Here is a 21,531-nt window from a genome sequence, read left to right as displayed (position 1 = left end):
CCCCCCCCGCTCTTTGGGGAGTTTCCGCTCCGTCCCGCGTGAGATGCCCCGGGCACATCGTGGGATGCTCCGCAGGGTTTTACTCGGTCCTCCGGTCCTCTGGAAGGGAGGCTCCAGGTGAAATGGACGAACGCTTGGGGTCATCTCGTATTGTACACTGGGCAGGAAGGCTGCCTGGACAGCAGGGCCCAGAGCCTCAGCAGGCCCAGCACCCCTGCAGGCCCACAGCTTTCTCATCCCCACCACCGCTGCCCCCTCGTCTGCCATTCCCAGCGATTACTATCAGTTGTGTGACCTCAGCCAGCTGAGCAGTGGAAGCGCCCCTCGAGAGAGGGGCCAGCTTCTCCATGCTTCCCTGCCCACCACCTCTCCCGGCAGAGAGCATCATGGCAGAGCAGGTGGCCCTGAGCCGGACCCAGGTGTGCGGGATCCTGCGGGAAGAGCTGCACCAGGGTGACGCCTTCCACCAGTCCGACACACATATCTTCATCATCATGGGTGCCTCGGTGAGTCTCCGCAACAGCAGACTTAGAACATGACTGCCCGAGTCCCTCCTCAGTGTCAGCCTTCCCCGGCTGTCTCTTGGGGGGAGTCTCACGGGCGCCCCTCGGTCGGGCTCTCCCAGCCACTCCTGCAGAGCGTGGGCATCCAGGCCCAGTCTCCTGACAGCTCTGCCCAGCCACTGGCTGAGCCCAAGGCCTGGAGCGGGAGGGCTCTGGCGGGTGGTCTGCTTGCACATTCTCCTGCCTTGGGAAAACAGAGGTGCCAACCCAGAGCTTATTCAGGCTGGGGGTGTCTTTTTCCGACCTGTGTGTGGCTTGACGGAGGTTACAGCCTCTTAGTTGTAGAGGCAGGCTCTGAGGCCCAGTCTCCACCTGGTCTCTCTCGGCCACATCCAGTTGCCCAAGAACAGACGCTCCGTCTTGCCCCGAACACCACCTCTCCGCTGCATCTCCCAGGCCTGCTGGGGAGCCTTGACCCAGCTGGCCCTGAGGCCTGGCCAGGGGCCACTTTCCTTAGCTGAAGAGCAGACACCCAGCACAGGCGCCGCACGCTGACCGGGGGTCAGAGGCCGGAAGCAGGGCCCTGTAGAGCAGTGCCCAGGGCCAGCACGTGCTCCAGGTGCTCAGTGGAAGCAAGCCCGGCAGGTGGGAAGCGAGCCGGCCTTCCTTTCCAATCTGGAGCGGGCTCCTCTTTTCACTTTCAACCTGGACCGTGACCGTAGAGTCTGTTAACTGTCGCAGGCCCGCGTCTGCGTCACCTTGCACAATCTTGAGCAGGGCTGCTCCGCCAGCGAGTCAGCTCCAGACCGGGTCGCTGTGGTCTCCCCGCACCTCCGCATCGTGGCCCCTCAGCTCTACAGGAATCAGGTCTTTGTTCACATATCACGACGTGCCGCCGCCCTTGGCACCGCACAGCCAGCAACACGATTCTGTGGAGAACTTGGGAAGAGAGAGCCAGGGTGCAGGAGGGGCCGTGCACGGGGCGCGGGTGGGGGCTGCCCAAGCTCCGCCGCCTGCATCCCTGCCAGCCCAAGATGGGGTGCCCAGGGGGAAGCCGGAGGGGCAAGCCTGGCCGCGCCCTGGGCCGGCTGCGCCCTGTGGGCCCCACACCTAAACTCCCATACGCCAGCGCGAGCTGCCTGGGAGATGCCGAGCTTAGGCAGCGTGTGGCAAGTGGCTTCCTTTCTCTTCCCCTCCTGTTTCCACACAGCAAACTGGCTTTTGAAACAAGGGTCAAGGGCCCCGGGCCCAGCCCGACTCCTCGCGCCTTCGCAGCGCCTGTGGCTGGGCGACCGGCTCTGGAGCTGGGCTCCCCTGGCGCTCCTTCGCTCTGGGAGTCGCCACTAGATGCTCCCGGAGCACGAGTGGAAGCAGCACCCAGGTGTGCTTCTCCCCTCCAGGCAGCCCCCTGCCACCTGGGTGCTGCGCCACCGCTCAGCCTCCCCTGCCCAGAGACCAGTGAGCACTTCATTCATTCGCGGAGGGCTCTCAGCGCCCCTGGTGGACGCTGCAGGCCCTGCCCTGCCCTTGTGTGGGGCTGCCAGCTGTGGGTGGCCAGGTCCTGCAGACAGTCAGCCGGACAGCCAGCTGACCAGTGAGAACCCAGAGTGGCGCATGTGACCGAGGACACTTACCAGACCCAGCCCCCGCGCACACAGGCCCCGTAAGCAGAGCGGGCAGAACCCCCAGTAGCCGGGGGGTCCCCCGGGAAGGCTGGGCCGTGTAAGCACACTCGGCCCCTTCCTCCCCCTCCCTTCCTTGCCCAACCCTTGCCCAATACTGGCTTCCTTCTGGGGGGCGGGGGAGCCTCTTGCCCTGCTGTGGCCACTTCCCCCTTCATAGGATTTCTACTCCTGGCCAGGAAAGAGATACTGATACTTACTGTCCCTCACCAGAAAATTCTGGAGCAAAAGTAACCACTTTCTCCTGACAGATCTAGGTCCGGCAAGGAGCCTGGGCCTGGCTGGTGTATCGCCCTCATCTGATAACCAACCCTTGGGCCAGGGATGGGGAGGAGCAGAAGCTGGAAGACCCCCCCCCCCAGGCCTCTCAGCCCACCTTCACCATCTGGGCCTCCATCTCCCCACATGGAGCAGCTCCGGCCCCAGCACACCGTGGCCCGTGCCGGGATGACCTGGCCACCCAGACCCCTCCCTCCCCACGATCATTTCTGGGCCGATAAGATTCTTGCTGTGTCACCATGACACGGGCGCTGGCCCAAAGGCCTGTGACTCACAAGCCCCAGGCTGGGGGGGCCTTTCCTTGCTCAGCAGCCCCCAGCTCAGCCTGTCTTGCTGGCCGAGAGCCAGCTGGGCCCCCGCCAGGCCCAGCGAGGCCAGATGGACCCTTGACCCCAGTGACCCTGGGGGGGGCAGGAAGAGGGGCCCACCTCTGCCAAGCTTCAAGCTTCATGCCACACCCTCTGCCCCAAAGCCTTGCAAGACACTGCCCGGGCAAGGTTAGGGAGCCAGAGCCCAGGCAGCGCCAGGCTTGTCACGGGGCAGGTCTTTCCCCTGGGCTCCTGGGGCCAAATGAGGGGGCTAGGAAGATCAGAGGCTCCGGCGCGTCTCACCCGCACCCCCATAATTGCACCCACCCCACACATGATGTGCTTGGGGTTTGCAAGTGTCTTCCCACGCTCGCTTGTCTCCAGAGCCCTGAGGGCCAGCGCTGGTGCCCTCTGGCCTGGGCGGGAGGCCCGTGATCGTGGGCTCCACTTCCCCATGGGCGGGAGCGGGGTGCCCCGCCCTCCCCGCACCGCACAGTCCTACCTCGCAGCTCTCTGGGGCGCCTTGAAGCTCCGCAGACGCCAAAACAAGGCGAGCAGGTTCTAGGGCTAGTTAATCCCAAAGGGAAGCGCGAGAGCAAACAGCTTGGGGTGTGGGGCGCAGTGACTCAGCAGACAGGCCAGCCCCTGCCAGCGCTGCGCCTTGTCCCAGCTCTGGGCCTGCTGGAATGTGGCCTTCGCAAACACCGCTGCCCGGGGGAGGGGGGGCGGCCTGGCCCAGCCCGCCCGCCCTCTGGAGCTGTGATGTGAACACCCGGGTGCCGAGGGTACAGTGGGAGGCGAGATGCGCCGACCAGGGCGCAAGTGGGGGGCAGTGGCGTGGCGTGGCCCGCGGGCACGGTGGCTGAGCCAGGCGAGGAGTGCTGAGTCCTGGGAGCCTCGCGCACTGCGCACTGGCCACCTACGGCCAGCCACTGGGGAGATGGGGGCGAGGTGGCCAGGCGCTGGCACTCACGCTCTGTCCACAGCAGAGAGGCCTCAGCCGCCGTGGCCAGGTGCAGGCGCCCACCAGGTGGGGAAGGCCTGGTGCAGCGCGCCGGCTTCCGTGTGGCCTGCAGGCATGAAGGCGGCCCATGGCGGCCACGCGAGCCCCTGCACTCTTCTCCCTGAGCCTGCGTTTCCGCCTGGGCTATGTCACCCTGTGCCCGGGCCCTGTGCCACCTGGCGGCGTCTGGCCAGCAAGGCCGTGGGAGTGAGCACAGGGCAGGCAGATACACGGACTCCCTGCTCCGGGCTTCCTGCCCCTCGACCTTCCTAAAGTCAGGAATTCCTTTGGCAGGACATGACAACCCCGTGGGGCGGAGACGGGACCTTGTGCTGCTTCCCGCGAGCCTCCTGCCCGCTGGTGGAAGTCGCCGGCTGCACGTGCTCGCAGCCCACTGTCCCTCTGGACAGTGTCTGTGCCCGCAAGCAAAGCCGGCAGGCGCACAAGGAGGGCCACTCCTGGCCAGCGCGGCGCCCGCCCCGCTCCGCTTGGCATTGGCATTGCCCCAGTTCCCGCACAGCTGCTCGGCTCAGCCGCTACAGGACGCCTCCGTCTCGCCGGCCGGCCCGCTCCCAGCTTTGCGCGACTGCGAGCTTATTTCATCCCGGCCGGTCCGTCCTGCTTATTCTAGAGCTTCACGCCAAGGTGCTCGGTGTTTAGTCTGGTGTCTCAGGGTCCACCAGGAAGCCTGAGGCTCCGCCGGGGGCTGGGTCCTGGCTCATCCCTCTGTGAGCCCGGGTAGCATCCTGTGGTGTGACAGACAGCTCGTCCGCTCACTGCAGCTGATGGGGGGATCAGGCTGCTGCCGGGGTCTGTGTGGGACTTGGCCTCGCTCCTCGGGGCCGGGCCTCACGGGCTAGGTGAGTGGTTGGGTTTGCGAGAGGCCGCCAGTCTGCTTGAGCGTAGCTGACCTGCCTCCTGCGGGCCCCAGCTGGCGCCCCAGTGTCCGGCTCTTGGTGTGGGTCGCTCGGTCGGTCGGAGCCGCGCCGCCTGGCGGGTGGGAAGCCGTTGCCCGGGGCGTTTTGTTTGCGTTTTTTCGGGTAACGGAAGATTGACGGGTCCCGTGCCCCTGGCCGGTCTCTCTTCCTCGGGAAGCGGCTGGGCTGTTACTTGTCCTCAGGGGGCTGTTTTCTGGCATGTCCCAGTGTGGACGTGAATGCGCTGACTGTCCCCTACCTGTGTCTGCTCTGTCCATCCTCTTAATAGTGCCTTGGGCAGACAGAGGCTTTCACTTCGATGAAGTCTGTACTTACCCATTGTGTGGTCTTCGCTTTCTGCACCCTAAGAAATCTTTGCCGATTTCCATTTGTTGATCTTCTGCATCTCACCAATGTAATTCTAAGCATTCCCCCGCTGCCTTCTGAGCAGACAAGCACCACCGGGCTCTCCTGACCCTCCTGCCACTGTCCAGCCTTGCTGCCCAGACATGACTCAGCAGGTGCCACTTCGGGCCCGGCTGCCTTCCGTGACGCTCGCGGGTTCACGGGCGCCGTGTCAGGTCAAGGAAATTCCTTTTATTGCCAACTTGATACGAGCCCTTATCGAGACGGTGCTGGATTCTCAGGAACGCTGAGCAGCGCCAGCCGGGCGAGGCCCACAGACAGGAGCTGTTTCCTGGTGCTCTCCCTCCTCAACCTGTGGGTGGGGCGAGGCCCAGGGCCCTGTGATTTCTTGGCTGGAAAACCAACCTTTTGTTTCCCGGATGCGCCCACTTGGTTTGATGCAGGTCGTGAGTTCTGACCTCGCGGCAGGGTTTCTCACCGGTGCTTGTTTGTGCCTGTGAGGGGAGCAGCTGGTGTGGCTGCCCTGCGCCTTTCTCAGCAGGTTTGAGTGCCAAGGTCCCGTGGGCCCAGCAAGCGTGCGGGGAGCCTTCGCCTCAGACACATGTGCCCCCTTCCTAGTGAGGCTTTTGGGGACTGTGGGGCTGTCTGGGGCCCGTGGACAGTTCAGCTCCCTGACAGACCATCGCTCACACTGTCCCTCGCTCCGTTTTCATGGGACTGCTCCGGAAATGTGCCCCTTTCAGTTGGACATGGAATAAGGTTGAAGACGTAAGCCTCCTACTTCCTGTCTGCCGCCCACCCCATCACACTCCTAATTTTCAGTCTCTGTGGCAGAAGCATTTGGCCAAGAGGTGGCACGTCCCGACTGCTGTACGCAGACACTGCCTCGGGCCTGCCCGTCCCTTGGCCCGTCGCCGCCGCCCATCGCGTGTCGGGCTTGCGAGTCCCACCACCGTCTCCTCACACCATGCTCCACTGCTTCCCGGTGCCGCTGGGGGCCCTTCTGGTCTTGCTGACGCCGGGAGGCCACATCCCCCAGGGCTCTGGCCTTCCCCCCCCCACCCGTCTAGTCAGTCTGGTCTCCTGCGCTTTCTAGAAGCTGCTGTTGGTCTGGATTCCACCCTGCTTGCTTGTGTTGAGCCCCGGCAGCAGTGTGTGTGGCCACACGGTCATGTCTTTAGCCCACACGGGGGCTGCGCTGGCGGGTGCCCGCTTCTCCGGCTGCGCGTGGGGCAGAAGCGCAGCCAGGGTGCGGAGGCGCCAAGCGAGCGCCATCCCGAACGCCTCCTCACCACGACTGTTCCCTCTGCCACAGGGCGACCTGGCCAGGAAGAAGATCTATCCCACCCTCTGGTAAGCCGGGGCCCCAACCCTGCCCTGCAGCTGCCAGGCCCCACCCTCCCGCCCTGCTTACAGCCTGGCTCTGCCCGCAGGTGGCTGTTCCGAGACGGCCTTCTGCCCGAGGATACTTTCATCGTCGGCTACGCCCGCTCCCCCCTCACGGTGGCCGAGATCCGCCAGCAGAGCGAGCCCTTCTTCAAAGTGAGTAGCTTCCGGGCCCGCACCCCATCCCCGGCCACCCACCTCCTCCGGCTGCCCCAGCCTGGTGGCAGTGGGCCAAGGCCACAGCAGGACACCTACCCAGGGCCACCCTCGCCGTGCTGCTCGTCACGCTCACACCACGCACTGCCTCCCCACTCTGCACAGCGGGTGGCTGAGCCCATTTGCCAGGCCGGCACCAGCCACGGGGCACTCCCAGCCTAGTTTCCTGCGGCCTGACCCGCCCCAGGGGGCGAGGTCCAGCTGTGGGACAAGCCCAAGGAGAACCTGAGGCTTGGGGAGCCCCAGAGCAGGCTGCCTCCGACCGCCCAGCACCGGCCATGGCCCCTCGCCCCTGAACAGCACTCACAAGCCTGTCCCCGGGCGACCGCGCTGCCCCAGCCTCGCGCTGTAAGTGTGCAGGGCTGACAGGCAGCGAGCGTCAGAGTGGTGGATGCCAAGGGGGCCTCTGCCTGCGAGAGAATGGGCCGATCTCGCTGCATCCCTCTTCCCAGGCCACCCCAGAGGAGAAGGCCAGGCTGGACGAGTTCTTCGCCCGCAATTCCTATGTTGCTGGCCAGTACGACGACACCGCCTCCTACCAGCGCCTCGTTGACCACATCAACAGCCTCCACCAGGGACCGACAGCCAACCGCCTCTTCTACCTGGCCTTGCCCCCCACCGTCTATGAGGCCGTCACCAAGAACATCCGGGAGACCTGCATGAGCCAAACGTGAGGCTGTCTTTTCTCCCTCCCTTCCAGCCTCCAGCTCTGGACTGGCAGCTGTCCAGGGCCTTAGGGCAAATGGTCAAGGGTGTCTAGACCGGGTGGATGCCCCTGTTCTTGACAGGCACCAGTTCTCCGAACAAGGGAATGAGCTCCAAATTGCCCATTTTCTAACAGCCTTGTTGAAAGCTACTACCACACCAGTTGACCCCCCCAAATCCCAGTGTCCCCCTCCAGGGCCAGATCACGCTGCAACTCACACGGCTCTGCCAGCAGTTCCCGCCATGACCACACGATGGCAGTGTTGCTCCACGAAACGCGTGCGTTGCGTTCTCCCGGGCCCGGGAGTCTCTGCTAACACCACCAGGTGGCAGTGTTCCCCCGTCAGAATCTGCCCAGCGGCCCAAGCTTTTTTCCCAGAGCCCCAGCCAAAGCCAGCCCACTGTGCTACAGAATGCTGTGCCGGCCCTCCTGGGGAAAGGGATCTTGCCCACTTGAAAACTCCAGGAGGTGCCTTCGTACCCCTCTTCCCTGGGACCCCCACTCACTCCTGGGACCCAGCAAAGAGCAGGAGAGGCACAGGGCCACAGGGAGCCAGCCCCGTGGGAAGGTCTCCAAGGTAGCGGTGAGCTGCTGCCTGGCAGGCGCTGTCCTCAAGTGTGAGGTGCCCGTCCAAGTGGAGGGTGGGGCAGCCCCGAAGGACTGTGCAGGGCCCCGGCCTCCCACCCCCGCAAGAATGGCTATAGGGGTGACGCAGCTCTGTGCTGCTGCAGAGGCTGGAACCGCATCATCGTGGAGAAGCCGTTCGGAAGGGACCTGAAGAGCTCCAACCAGCTGTCCGAACACATCTCCCAGCTGTTCACAGAGGACCAGATCTACCGCATCGACCACTACCTGGGCAAGGAGATGGTGCAGAACCTGATGGTGCTGAGGTGCGCGGACGAGGCTGCGGGGGTCTGCACCTCTGCCGGAGGTGCCGGCGCCGTGACTCCAGCTTCCACCCGTCCCTCCCGCAGGTTCGCCAACAGGATCTTTGGCCCCATCTGGAACCGGGACAACATCGCCTGCGTCATTCTCACCTTCAAGGAGCCCTTTGGCACCGAGGGCCGCGGGGGCTACTTCGATGAATTTGGGATCATCCGGTCAGAGCCTGTGCCCCTTCCTGGGGGGCTGGTCTGGGGTGGCGGCCATCCGGCTGCCCTGCAGAATCTCCCCTTCCTGTCCTGGGGGCCCCTCAGCCCACCTGGCAGTTGGCATTCAGTGGCAAGGAGTCGAGCACCCGTTGATGGCTCTGAAGGGGGAGTGCCGCCTCTATCCTGCCCGGGGGGGCCTGGCCGACGCTGGGATCAGGAAGCACGTCTCGGAACCGGTCACTCCGGCGCGCTGGTTGACACCCAGGTCCCCAGAACCCTGCAGCAGGGTGCAGGCAAAGGTGGGCGGCCCCGCCTTCTGGCCGGCCGCTGACCCGTGGGCACCGCCTTCTAGGGACGTGATGCAGAACCACCTGCTGCAGATGCTCTGCCTGGTGGCCATGGAGAAGCCTGCCTCCACGGACTCAGACGACGTCCGCGACGAGAAGGTGCGTGGAGGGCGCGGCGAGGGCTGGGCGCTGCAGCCGCCCTTCCAGGAAACGGAGGCCGGGCCTTGGGGTTTGCGGTGCTGGGGGAGGCGAGGGGGGAGGCGAGGCGGGCGGCTCGGAAGGAGCAGCAGAGCTGAGCAGGTGCCCGTCCGTGGGCCTGGGCGCACGGCCACCCCTCCCGTCGCCCAGGCCGTCCCTCACCGCCCCCCAGGTCAAGGTGCTGAAATGCATCTCAGAAGTGCAGGCAGAAAACGTGGTCCTGGGCCAGTACGTGGGGAACCCCAGCGGCAAGGGGGAGGCCTCCCAAGGGTACCTGGACGACCCCACGGTGCCCCACGGCTCCACCACGGCCACGTTCGCGGCTGCGGTCCTGTACGTGGAGAACGAGAGGTGGGACGGTAGGTGACGGGGCCGGGCCGGGCGCCACCGCACTTGCCTGTGCGCGTGGCCGCCGCCGCTGAGGCCGCCTCGTCCCCCAGGGGTGCCCTTCATCCTGCGCTGCGGCAAAGCCCTGAACGAGCGCAAAGCTGAGGTGCGGCTGCAGTTCCGCGACGTGGCGGGCGACATCTTCCAGCGGCAGTGCAAGCGCAACGAGCTGGTGATCCGCGTGCAGCCCAACGAGGCGGTGTACACCAAGATGATGACCAAGAAGCCTGGCATGTTCTTCGACCCCGAGGAGTCGGAGCTCGACCTGACCTACGGCAACAGATACAAGGTGCCCGCGGGCGCCCGCCGCCTCCCCGCGCCGCCCCCTCCGCACGCCCCTCCTCACCCGCCCGCCCTCCCCTCCGCCCCCAGAACGTGAAGCTGCCCGACGCCTACGAGCGCCTCATCCTGGACGTCTTCTGCGGGAGCCAGATGCACTTCGTCCGCAGGTGAGGAGCCGCCGGGGCCAGGGCAGGGCCCCCCCGGGCCCCCACCCAGAGCCCCCGTGTCCCCGCAGTGATGAGCTCCAGGAGGCCTGGCGCATCTTCACACCGCTGCTGCACAGGATCGAGAGTGAGAGGAACCCACCCATCCCCTACGTGTACGGCAGGTGCGCGGCAGGGGCCGGGCGGGGGGCCGGGGCGGCAGGGGCCAGAGCGCCAGAGCCCCTCACATCTCCCGCTGCCTGTCGCCGCACAGCCGAGGCCCCTCGGAGGCAGATGACCTGATGAAGAGAGTGGGCTTCCAGTACGAGGGCACCTACAAGTGGGTGAACCCCCACAAGCTCTGACCCCCACCGGACCTGCCGCCCGCCCGCCCGCGCCTCACCACGGCCTCACATTCCTGCCCACGCGCTGCCACCCAGCCCCACTACATTCCTCGGACAGCCCGCGGGGCGCCCATGCCGTCGCCCAGCCCAGCCTGGCACTCGGTGGCACAGTGGCTGCCCAGGAGCCCAAGGCCGCCGGCCCTGTGGGCCGTGAGCACGCTCCTGGACGCGGCAGGCCTCAGGGCCCTCCGCATTCCTGTCCGCCAGCCGGGGGCCTGTGGCCTTGCAGCAAGCCCCCGTCTCTCTGCCCGCACCCGACTGCACTCCGCAGCCAACTCCCCCCGCCCCAAGCAGCTCCTTGCTGGGAATGCAGCACGTGGGACGCCCCCATTAAATCCACAAGAGTCCTTTGTCCTCGCTGTCCTGCCTGTACCTGGGACCAGACCCGCAGCTTCTGCCCTGGACCACCCTGCCCCACTCCGCTGGGCAGCCTCCAGCCCTGACCCCGAGCCCAGGGCAGTGTGGTTAGCGCGCTGGAGCGGGCCCCCAGGTGCCGGCACGTACCCAGCCGCTACTCGGGGCCAGAGGGGCTGCGACAGGTGTTGGCGCGCCTCGGCCTCAGATCTCTGTTTGGATTCGTCCCCTGCGGTCTCAGTGCCAAGGTTCCACACCTGGGGTGGGGGGGTGCACTTGCCGGAAAGGAACACTCCAGCTCTGTACCCCAAATTTGAAAGCCAGGGTGGGCAGCACAGCCGCACCCAAGCCCAGAAGCGGCCCCTTAACCCTGTGCCGTGTCTGCCAGCGTGGGGCACCCCCAGGCCCAGCTGCGGCCAGCACCCCATTGGGACTGCACCTCTGCTCTAACACGTCTCCAATTGCGGGGCTCAGGTGCTCACCAAGCACACCCCCGTGACACCTGCCAGTCGTCCGTTTCCGAGGGCGCCCACTGCGTTCCAGGCGGGTCTGGTTTAGAGAACAGCTGTTCAAGCACACACACTCCCCACAGGGCTGTGGCTGCCCAGCTGTGCCAACACCCTGGGCCCGGTTCTGCTCCGGGCATCCTGGCGGAATGAGACAACAAACAAGTGCTCAGGCCAGTGACCCTCACAGCAGGATGAAGCAGGAGGCCTGGCATGACTGGGGTGCCGGTGGGCAGACAGGCCCGCTGTCCAGGATGAAGCAGGCCACGTGACTCCCAGCAGCCCAACCTGCGGCCCTCCATCCCCCATCACATCTTCTGGCCTGACCTGCCCCTGCACTGTCCCCAGGCCAGGTGGCCATGGCCTGGGCCGAAGTAGAGGGAGATGGGCACTGTGACAGGACACATGGCCACCGCTTCTGACCAGCCCGCATCCGAAGCGCCTGTCCCAGAAGCCAGATGGCGCGCCACACCCTAGGGCCACTCCTGTTCTCCATCAACAGGGGTGACACCTCCCCATTGTGGGTGGGCTGGGGAGGGTGACTGGGGTCGGCCGGACCTGACTGAGCAGGGAAGGAGGGAGGGCCCTTCTAGGTGACAGCGGCTGATCCCAACTCTCCACACACAGCAGCCAGGAAGCCCCGTTTGTGGAAAGGATTGGAGGCGAAGTTTTGGCCCGAGGCCTTCTGTGAAAGGCTGTGAGGCAGCTCTGGTGGCCCTGGCTGTTGAGCACAGGTGGCCCTGGGACAGAGGGCAGCACCAGGGCTCTAGGCCTGCCCCCCTCACCGCCAGAGGGCACCATCCTCCTCCTCCTACCCCAGGGAAAGGCCCTGGGCCTGGCCTGCCACCTGAGCACAGGTGGTACTTCCACACCCCTATGGAAGGCTGTCCCGGAGATGGGGGAGATGGGGGGCTGTGCATAGGTGCCTCCCAAGACCCAGAAGACTGCCACTGGATGCCAGGCCCGAGGCCATAGGGGTGGCGGGTGGGCCTCTGGCCCTCAGGAGACCCCCAGCAGCCCCTTCCAGACACCTGTTCCCAGTGAGATGGACAGGTGGTCTGCTGCAGCAGGTGCCCGGGCCAGCTGGTACCCAACAGTTCAAGTGGCAGGTGCTTCCTCTCCTGAGCACAGTAGGAAAGCCCATTCGGGAAGGTGCTGCCCCTGGTTTGGTGCAGAAGTAAGAGTTCAGTAAATGATGTCTGATCCATTTCATAAGAAAATCCACTACCACCCACTGACAGAGCAGCAGTCTCCTGAGACAGGCTTTCATCCGCTCAGGGAGCCTGGCTTTGGCCAGTGGGGAAGCAGGTGAATTCCAGCCAGAGCAACGTCACCCACCGCCTGGTTCTACGAGCTCCCTCTGTATCTTTGCCAGTTTCCTTAGGAAGGTTCCCTGAATATGGCCCCTGGTGGCCCAGACGTTAGCGTTCGGACTCGGGCTGTCACCACTGTGGTACAAGTTCCATTCCCGGCCAGGGAGTGACCACAGGACTCAGCAGACCCCTCCTGTCTTCCCCACTGCCCCCTCAGCAGTGGGTTTCAGGCCATCTGCCTGTTCTGCTCCCCACTGTCTCTGGGGAGTCCTCTCATCCCCCACACCTCTAGCCTGTACCCCAGTTCTTGTGTGCATAAATAAATCCTTTACCAAAACAATTGGGCAAGGCTGTTGCTGTTTCCCATGCGGCGCAGGGGCTGCTTTGGGGCCAGTGGGTCGGCTGCCCGGGTGCCCCTCCCACCCCCACCCCCCCGGGCCGCAGAGGAGCCACGGGCGGGCGGTGCGGCCGGCCTCGGGGCTAACCCAGTCCCCGTTTCGCCGGCGCTGGGAGCAGCCTGGAGGCGCAACACGGGGCGCCTGGCGAGGGGAGGTCGAGCCTGGAGGCAGCGGCCGCCGCCGTGTGCTGTGCCCCGGCGCTCTGCGGTACCTCCCCGGCTCCTAAGGGGCGCACAAGTCAGTTTTATCAGTTTTCTCATCGCCAAGCTCCCCCCAGATCCGTCCACGTCGTCTCTGGCTTCAGACACACAAAGCGCGAGTCGTCAGCGTGGCGCTAACCCAGGCAGCCCCGCCGGGTCCGCGACCCTCCACCCACCGGGCTCTGGGGGAGACACCCGCAGCCCGCCAGTCGTGGGCTCAGGGCGGGGCTAGGGCCTCTCTGGGCCCCGCCCACCAGCGGTCGGAACGGGCAGGGGCGAGTCTTGGGGCGGGGCCTTCCGGTGTCGCCCCGCCCCTGCCCGGCGCTGGCCCCGCCCCTGGCCGCCATTGCGGAGCCCGCCGGCCTCCCAGCGCAGCTCTCCGCCTACCTGCGCGCGAGCCGCGGCCCTCCGGACTGCGCCGCCCGCCGACCGGCCAGCGGGTCCTCAGCCAGGCAAGTCTCCGGCCGCCCAGCCCGGAGGCGCGGTCTGCGGCTCGGCCTCCCACGGGAGGGGCGGAGTCGGGGAACCACTTCCAGGTCCTAGTCCCCGAGGAGAGGCCGCGCCTGCCCCGCACGGCGCCCCCGCGTTCCGGAGGTGCCTGGCAGCTGCTGGAGCGAACGACACGGGCACCGAGCTCGCCCGCCTCTCAAGCCGGGCCCGGCACGGCTTTCGCCCTGACTCCCCCCTTTCTCCTCTGCTCTGTTACCCCAGAGCGCGGTCCCCAAGTGCGGCGCTCACCGGCCCCGCGCCCCAGCGGCCGGAGTGGACATGAGGTTGGCAGGTAGGCGATGCCCCCGTGAGAGGAAAAGGAAGCCGCTGGCGACCCGAGCCTTCGGAAGCCTGACCCTGGCGGCGGGGTCCTGCGCGCTCATCCTGCGACCTTGAGCGGAGACTAGGGGCCCCCCCATTTCTCCAGCTCGCGAGACTGGCGCTGTTTGGAAAGGGGGCGCCGGCCGGCGGAGGGGCTGCACTCGTCCGCTGAGCAGGCAGGCGCGCGTCTGCAGCGACGCCGTGGCCAGGGACGCCCCAAACTGGGAGTGCTGACCCGCTGGGGTGGCAGCGACAGGGAGGGTGTGGCCTGCAGGGCATAACTGCGAACAGGCTGAGCCTGGGCGATGGAGGGGCGCACCGGCACCTGCCCGCCCTGGGGCAGCTACAGGAGACACGCAATGCCCATGGGGGAGTGGGCTCACCTGGAGGCCTGCGACAAGTGTCTCCTGTAGGAGGGCCTGGGCAGCCAACTGAGGGTTCCAGGTCAGAGCAGTGGACACCTGGCAGGAACAGGTAGCTTTGACCATCGACTGTTGGGAAGGGGGTGATGAAGCCACAGCCCAGTGCGCCTGGCCCAGGGAAGAGTGACCTGAGAGGCTGTGGGTCAGCGGCTGGGGTGGGGGCCAGGGACCGGGACCCCAAGTCCACCACCACGCACCCACAGCAAATGGCCTTCTCCTTCCTGTCCCTCAGTGGGAGGCGGGGGGGGGGAGGCTTCCAGTGCCCCTGCAGCTGAGGTGGCCAGCCTGTGACTGTCCCGCCAGGCCCCCTGCGCCTCGTGGCCCTGCTGGTCACCATGGCCCTGACCTGGATCGTCGTCAGCATCCTCCTGGGTGGGAAAGGCAGTGGCTTTCCTCGCCTCCAGCAGCTCTTCGCCAGTGAGTGTGGGTCTTCCCTGCTGAGGGGAGGGGCTAGGTTGGGGGCAAGGGAGGGGCTGGGTGCCCATCTCTGTCTCTTGGGGGGCACTAGGCCTTCTGGCCCGCCGTGCGCCCCGTACCTTCAGCCCAAAGCCCAGTGTCACTGCTGGGGCCAGCACCAAGGGCAGGCCCCACCACCCCCTGCCCTCTGCCTGCGGGCTCTGAGAGGGGAGGGACGCTTGGTCGGGGCACCTTCTCCAAGGCCCAGCCGCCCGTTCCTGGGGCGGGGGCGGGGGGCCTGGCCCTCCTGGCTTCCCCTGGGCCCGCGCCGGACCGCCCCCTGTGCCCGGCTCTTGGCCGCGGGCCAGGCTGCTCACAGAAACCACTCTGCACCCACAGGCCCAGAGGACTCGGCGACCGCAGGTAAGGGTCCCGTGGCCTCCCGCCTGCCCCGCCGCCCCTCAGGCCTTTGTGGCACCCCCCCCATCCTTCAGGGTTGCTGTTCCCCACACTCCTCTCCGCTGGAGCTGCGTGTGCGTCGAGCCCGGAAGATCCTATGCCTGCTCCAGAGCATGCTGGCCCCGACACAGGCTAGACAGGCTCTCTGCGATCAGGACCGCCTTGGGCAGGCCTCTTGCGCCCTCACCAGAACCTTTCCCACCAGTTTCCTTTAGGGCAAAGGGACCCTCTTCTAACACACACCTGAAATTTCTGAGCCTCCCCCCACTACCCAGCTCCAGGGCCATTTCTACTTTTGGGGATTCATTACAGCAGCACCCCCACTCTCTGCTGTCGGAATCTGTGTCACATACCACACTGGGAGCTCCCCCCACGCTCTCATCCTCTCCCAGCTCTGGAAGCCAGAAGTGGGGCATCCAGGTGTCCCAGGGCTCCCCTCTCTGCAGGGACACCTGAGGGCTCCTTCCTGCCCTCCCAGCTCGGCCTCCATCTCAGCAGCCTCCTCTCTGCCGCTGACTCTGCCTGTCTTTCCTATGGTGCTGTCCCCGGATTGGGGGGGCAGGGTGAGCGCCTCTTAGCTAACTGCATTTAAAAGCCCTGTCTCCACGCTGCACACGGGGCAGAGCGGTGCTGGGGAAAGCCTAACAGGTGTGTCCTCTGGCCCCCGCCCCGCGGGGCTTGAATGCCCCCCTGTGGTGTACCTGCCCACCCACCTCCTCTCTGCGGCCCACGCGAGAAGTCTCTGCCCTGGGCCAGCGCCGCAGGGCGCAGTGTCTGGAAGCATCTGGCCATGGCTTGAGCCGCGGCCCCCCCAACCAGCTCTGCATCGTGGTCACCCATCTTGCACTCTGGGCTAGTCTTAACCCCCCTCAGGTCTCAGGTAGCCGACCCCAGGGCAGGCCCGGGGCTCTCACCTGCTGTCCCCCCAGAGCCGCGGGCCAGGAAGTACAAGTGCGGTCTGCCCCAGCCATGTCCCGAGGAGCACCTGGCCTTCCGCGTGGTCAGCGGGGCTGCTAATGTCATCGGGCCCAAGATCTGCCTAGAGGACAAGATGTGAGCTCCTGGGGGTGAAGTGGGGGGCCAAGGAGGGATGGGGAATAGAACCTGGATCTGCAACAGCAGGACACAAGGGGAAACATGCCACTCAAGGGCTCAATCCCTCTCAGGCTCATGAGCAGCGTCAGGGACAACGTGGGCCGAGGCCTGAACATCGCCCTGGTGAACGGTGAGTCCCCCAGCTGGGCAGCGATGAGCACAGATGTGGAGCCTCGCCACAACCTGTCACCCTCCGCCCGCCTCCTCCCCTGTGGAGATACCCAGGGGATGGGTGGGGTCTGTACAAGCTGAAGGCTCCTCAGAGAAGCCACCCTCTGAACAAGTAAAGAACCAAAAGTTTCCAGGAACTTGGAGTGTGCTTCACGAGGGATCCCTGGAGGCCTCAAAATGCCAGGCTGGAGCTCAGCAGCCTAGCTGTGCTGCAGCTGTCCGAGCAGGGGCCTGTTGGGCATGACTAAAAGGGCTCTTTGGAAAGCTTCCAGAAGGCTGTGGTGGCTGCCACCGTGTCCCAAGCCTGATCTGGGGTCACCAAGGCAGTGGGGTGCAGTAGCCCTGGCAGCTCACCCAGCAACCACCCCCTCTCAACCCAGGGGTCAGCGGAGAGCTCATCGCGGCCCGGACCTTTGACATGTGGGCTGGAGGTGAGTCCCCCTTTGCGAGCGCCGCGGGCGGGGTCTGCCTCATGCCACTCTCTGGACGGTCATTTGCGGGCACCTCCCCGGGTTCAGAGAAGGCTGGGGAGGCAGGCTGATGGTCTGGGCATAGCCCACTGCTATGTCCCATCTCAGTTGGTGCCCTGGTGGGTGTGCCCTGGGCCCAGACCCTCCCTGCTCCTCGGGACTGGGCTGTGGCTTCGCATGGTGTGGCTTGGTGGGGGGGGCTCCTGAGAAATGATACCCCACGTTCCATGGAACATGTCCCCCAGATGTCAACGACCTGCTGAAGTTTATTCGGCCCCTGCACGAAGGCACCCTGGTGTTCGTGGCATCATACGACGACCCAGCCACCAAGTAAGTGAGCGCGGAGCCTGCTGGCAGCCTTACCCTTTCGCGTGCCCACCCTGGCGGCCCAGTTCATGGCCCTTCCGCTGTGCGGCAGGATGAACGAAGAGACCAGGAAGCTTTTCAGCGATCTCGGCAGCAAGAACGTCAAGGACCTGGCCTTCCGTGACAGCTGGGTGTTTGTGGGGGCTAAGGGGGTGCACAACAAGAGCCCCTTTGAGCAGGTAGGGTGGGAGCGTCTCCCAGCTGTTCACACCAGAGCCTCTGGGCTCTGCCCTGCTCGGGGCAGGGCCGTCACCAACTAGATTTTAGGCCAAAGTTTTCATGGTGGCAAGACTCCAATCAGCAGCCCCCATGACATCCACCCTGCACCCACAACCCTGCTGTCCAGCTGCAGCTGGCTGCTTGTGCCAGGCTCTGAGTTGAAAGCCATGGCACCCCTCAGCCCTGCCCCCGCAGCAGGGCAAGGCCGGCAGGCTGTTCTTGTGGCTTCCAGAATGCTCTGGCTCAGAGCAGCAACACCCCGGCCTAGCTCCTAGCTCCCAGCTCCCTGCCTTGGGCGAGCGCACCCAACAAAGCACCCTGGCCGGCAGGCAGTGCTTGACCCCACCTCAGTTACGTGACGCTCTGGCAGTTTCTTGTGACGAGCTGGGCGGGCTGGGCTGGCTACAGGAGGTCTGGCTGACGCTGCCTTTCTCGCGCAGCACGTGAGGAACAGCAAGCACACCAACAAGTACGAGGGCTGGCCCGAGGCGCTGGAGATGGAGGGCTGCATCCCGCGGAGGCGCGTGGCCGGCTAGCGGCACCCAGAGGCGGCTGCCGCAGCAGCAGCACAAGCAGGGCTCAGAGCAGCCCAGCGCGGTCCGGGCACCCTCTTGCCCGTGCATCCCGCGCCAGACCAGTGACTGCAGTATGGCCCGGAGGTGGCGGGGGCGGTGCAGCTGGCCAGGTGCGACAGCCCAGACGCCTGTCTCCGTTTCCAAAAACTGCTCCCCCTGGTCAGCCCCCCTCATCCCAAGCCACCAGGTGAGATGCTGGTACCTCTCTGCGAGGCAAGCAGCAAAAACTTCCGGATGCTCTCTCCCAGAGGCACTCACTGCTTCCGGCTCACCTTGTTTCTACTGAATTTCCTTCAGTGACCCCCACCTGGCGACTCTGGAAGTTCCCCAGCTGCCTCCTGCCTCACTGGGCAGGAAGGGGCCACCTGGGGACCAGGCCAGCCCAGAGGCGGGGTACCTGCCTGGGGCCACAGTCCTCCCTCCTGGAGAACCGCTCAAAACCACTGCCCCAGGCCTGCGCAGAGCACCTCAGGCTCCATGGCTCACGCCACCAACAGGCTGGCCATTCGAGCCTTGGCCTTGCCAAGAGACCATTCTGCCTTCGGGGCCACAAGCAGCTCAGACTCCTGCCAAGGGCACAGGCCTGTAGGGACAGCATGTGGCCCACGCCTCCAGGCCACACTTTGTCCCACGCAGCAGCCGGGTGCCCGCACTGTAAGCCTGGGAGGGTTCAGTGGGAGCAGGGGAGTGAGCCCCAGTGACAACACCCAGCCACCTGTGCCCCGCCAGGGTCCCCCCAGCCAAGTCCACTCGGCCCGGCGCTGGCTAGGAAGCCAATGGTGGGGGGGGCTTGGCCTGCAGGGATGCGAGGCGTTGTGCCTCCTGCAGCCCGAGGGGATGTTACCCCATGTCTACCCTTGGGTTAGGACATCACGAGTTCCAGACTCCCAACCCAGCATGGCGCAAGCCAAAGCAGAAATGACCTGGGAAGGAGGCGTCAACCGTTACGCCCCACACTGGGGCTCTCACTCCGACGGCACAGGACCTGCACCTCCGGCCTGGCCGTCTGCTGGCTTCTGGACAGACACGCAGTGTCCCTCAGTCTCGGTTCAGCAGCCCCAGCAAGCGGCCTCCCACCTTCCCCACAGTTCCGTCAAGTGCCCCGGCTCCGCCTAGGTCCCCACTGGTGGCCTCCTCTTGCAGCGGTCTGCACTGGCTCTGGCTGGCTCTACCCAGCCTTGGGCACCGAGGACAGGAGGGATAGTCCCCCGAGGATACAAGGGTGTGCCTGACGCTGGGCAGGTAACCGTGACCGCTGTGACCCCGTAAATCCCGAAGACGTTCCGTGCTGTGTGCTCGGCCGAGCATCACACCCCAGAGCCCAGCCAAGCAGGCGCCTCGGGTCACGCAGGTCCTTCAGTTTGGCCACCTCTCTCCTGTGTTGCATCTGCTCTCAGTCCCGAGAATGTTCTTCTTGGAACTGGATCTTGACAAATTTGAGCCCGTCCCTACTCCTGAGGCAAATTTTTCTGCCCCAAACCAACCATGGACATTCTCTTGCGTTGATGTTAGCTGCCCCTTTTTCCTGCAGCAAAAGGCACCAGACTCCCTCATGACACCCCACCAGCTCCCTCTGACTTCTCAGGAAAAGCTGGAGTGACGACCCGTGACGGGCTCTTCTGACCACACCCCCCTCCTCAGCCCCTGGCACCCAGTCCATTCAGCAGAAATCAAAACTCAGGTGTCCTCCCACTGCCAGCTGGCCCACCCCCTTCTCCCCTGGCCTGTTTCGTGGGGTTCTCATGGCTGCCCTTGCCTTCCCACACACAACTCTGGTCCCAAGCACACCCTTCAAGGCGACCTCGGCACCTGCTCCCGGCAGGACCCCTCGGCCCATCTGAAAAGTGTGGTCACCCGAGGGCACCAGCCGACTTCCACCCAAACACCTCTGCCACCAGGCCCTGGGCTCAGCAGCCCAGAGCTCTGGCCCGAGTGCTCTTGGTCACAGACGTACCTGAGAACGTACCTGATGCCCGCAGACTCGCTCAGGAGCATGTGGCCATGGGAACGCAAAGTTCAGAACACAAACTTTAGAACTCATTGCGAAGGAAGGGTGTTGATGTGAGTGAAACAGATTTATTAAAACTACTTGAAACAGCAAACACTGAGGTTCTGCTGGACATTTGCAATGACGCCCTGTGCGCCTCCCCGCCCGCAGCCTTTCAGGAGTGTTCCCAGAGGTCCTCTCAGAGCTGCGGGCGGCCACTGACCCACGGGCAGATGGATTCCAGTGGCCGCCGCAGCCTTTGGGGACACAAACCCGCTTCCACACTGGCCTGGTTCACTGTCTTCCGAATCCAAGGTCCCTTCTACATGCTCCGCACTGTTTTCGACTCTGTCCAGGACAGTTTTTCAATTATAAATTCAGGAAGGAAAACAAGTCTGAACATATCTTTGATACTGCTGGTAGTCAGCACCTATGTGGCTTTGGAAATCAACACAATCAGTGACAAATAAAACTTACCTGCTACTATCGACATTTCAACCTGCAGCCCTTTTCTAAGCGAGAAGGTTAAGGCATGCTGTTCCGCTTGTCTTTCCATAGATTTGTGCTTTTCAGAAAATCAGATGTTTCCACAGCCACTATCCTTCTGGAAATCTGGGCTCTATTTTGGGGCACCCCAGGTTTATGCTTAGAGGACAGAGCCCAAGTGAGACACAGCGTGCTGCTCTTTCCTGCTGTTACCTGAAATCACAATGGGTGGGCAAGTCAGTTTATTCTTAAAAACGCCCAGTTCAGGGCCCTCCCTGGTGGGGCAGCGGGTCACAGCACAGCAGCAAGAGGCTACGGGCCGCGTCCGCGTGAGTTCCATCCCCGCCCCGGAGGGGACCCCATGGCTGGCAGACCTGTCCTGCCCCGCCCGCTGCTCCCCTCAGCCGTGTGCTTCGTCCGTGGGCCTGCCCTGCTCCCCGCTCTGTCTCTGGGGAAGCCTCTCGCCGCCCCTGCGCCTCTGGCCTGGACCCCAGCTCTGTATGCGTATTTTTTCAAAAAGACGCTACCTATTAACAAAAAATGTCCCGGTCATAGGTACTGGCCCGAATTCTTGGAGGGGGGTCCTTTGTGTAGTGACTTGTAATGGAGACTGACACGAGTGTAAGATTGCCGGCTGAAGACAACGTTGGGTTCCACCAGAACGAATTGCCGCACGCTGGGCCTTCTGGTGGCTGCGAAGGCTTTCGCTTTCCTTTGCACGTCCCTGGACGCGTTCGCCCGGGGCCCACCTTTACGCTCAGGAGGTCGCCAGTGCGCACTGCCCGCAGGCAACCTGCGGCACTCGCCCGCCGCGGCTACTTCCGGGTGCTGAGCTCGGCCCTCTGCTCTCGCACCGTGCGCTCCCAGCCGTCGGCCCCAGAGCCGTCTCTGCTGGTCGGGGTCAGGTCGTCACCTCACCGCGCCTCGCGCACGGCTTCAAGCTCCGCGACGAGCGAGCGATAGCTGCGGGCGTGCGCGCCTGAGGCGGCCGAGGCGCCCGCGGCTCTTCCCGCCCTCTCGCCTCTTCCCAGGCCGCCGGTCCGCCACCTGCCCCCGAAGCCTCCTAACTCGCTGCCGGCGCCAAGCAGCCAGGGTGGCGGGGCGAGAGAGCGAACGCCCGGGACAGCGCCCCAAGGCCGGAGCCGG

General features: G+C 65.0%; 3 protein-coding genes and 1 long non-coding RNA gene across 4 annotated transcripts in view; 2 read left to right on the top strand and 2 right to left on the bottom strand.

The window, feature by feature from the left end:
- The window catches only part of IKBKG (inhibitor of kappa light polypeptide gene enhancer in B-cells, kinase gamma), a 27,445-nt gene extending 14,099 nt beyond the window's left edge, over positions 1-13,346 (bottom strand). The window contains exon 1 of the mRNA XM_012734483.1: positions 13,317-13,346. The gene's annotated coding sequence lies outside the window, so the exon portion shown is untranslated. The remainder of the gene's footprint in view (positions 1-13,316) is intronic.
- G6PD (glucose-6-phosphate dehydrogenase) lies at positions 226-10,512 on the top strand. Its single transcript, XM_004695244.2, has 12 exons — positions 226-506; positions 6,374-6,411; positions 6,492-6,600; positions 7,113-7,330; positions 8,098-8,256; positions 8,341-8,466; positions 8,810-8,903; positions 9,115-9,301; positions 9,383-9,618; positions 9,702-9,778; positions 9,847-9,939; positions 10,029-10,512. Exons 1-12 carry the CDS (start codon positions 348-350, stop codon positions 10,117-10,119), a joined length of 1,587 nt encoding a protein of 528 aa, XP_004695301.2. The 5' UTR covers positions 226-347; the 3' UTR covers positions 10,120-10,512.
- On the top strand, positions 13,318-17,894 carry FAM3A (family with sequence similarity 3, member A). Its single transcript, XM_004695243.2, has 10 exons — positions 13,318-13,381; positions 13,641-13,710; positions 14,465-14,578; positions 14,957-14,980; positions 15,946-16,069; positions 16,183-16,241; positions 16,663-16,713; positions 16,998-17,082; positions 17,171-17,297; positions 17,778-17,894. The coding sequence occupies exons 2-10, from the start codon at positions 13,698-13,700 to the stop codon at positions 17,871-17,873; spliced, it is 693 nt and encodes a 230-aa protein (XP_004695300.1). The 5' UTR covers positions 13,318-13,381; positions 13,641-13,697; the 3' UTR covers positions 17,874-17,894.
- A 63-nt stretch (positions 17,895-17,957) lies between these two features.
- LOC105854563 lies at positions 17,958-21,525 on the bottom strand. Its single transcript, XR_001146203.1, has 3 exons — positions 20,913-21,525; positions 20,377-20,598; positions 17,958-20,247 (listed from the first exon to the last, which is right to left on the bottom strand). It is a non-coding gene; the product is annotated as an uncharacterized LOC105854563 (long non-coding RNA).
- Positions 21,526-21,531: the final 6 nt, after the last annotated feature.

Source organism: Condylura cristata, unplaced genomic scaffold (assembly GCF_000260355.1).
Source record: "Condylura cristata isolate star-nosed mole 26May11 unplaced genomic scaffold, ConCri1.0 scaffold00057, whole genome shotgun sequence".
Classification (NCBI taxonomy): Eukaryota; Metazoa; Chordata; class Mammalia; order Eulipotyphla; family Talpidae; genus Condylura; species Condylura cristata.
The sequence above is the reverse complement of the archived record's forward strand: the minus strand, read 5'-3'. Positions and strand labels throughout refer to the sequence as shown.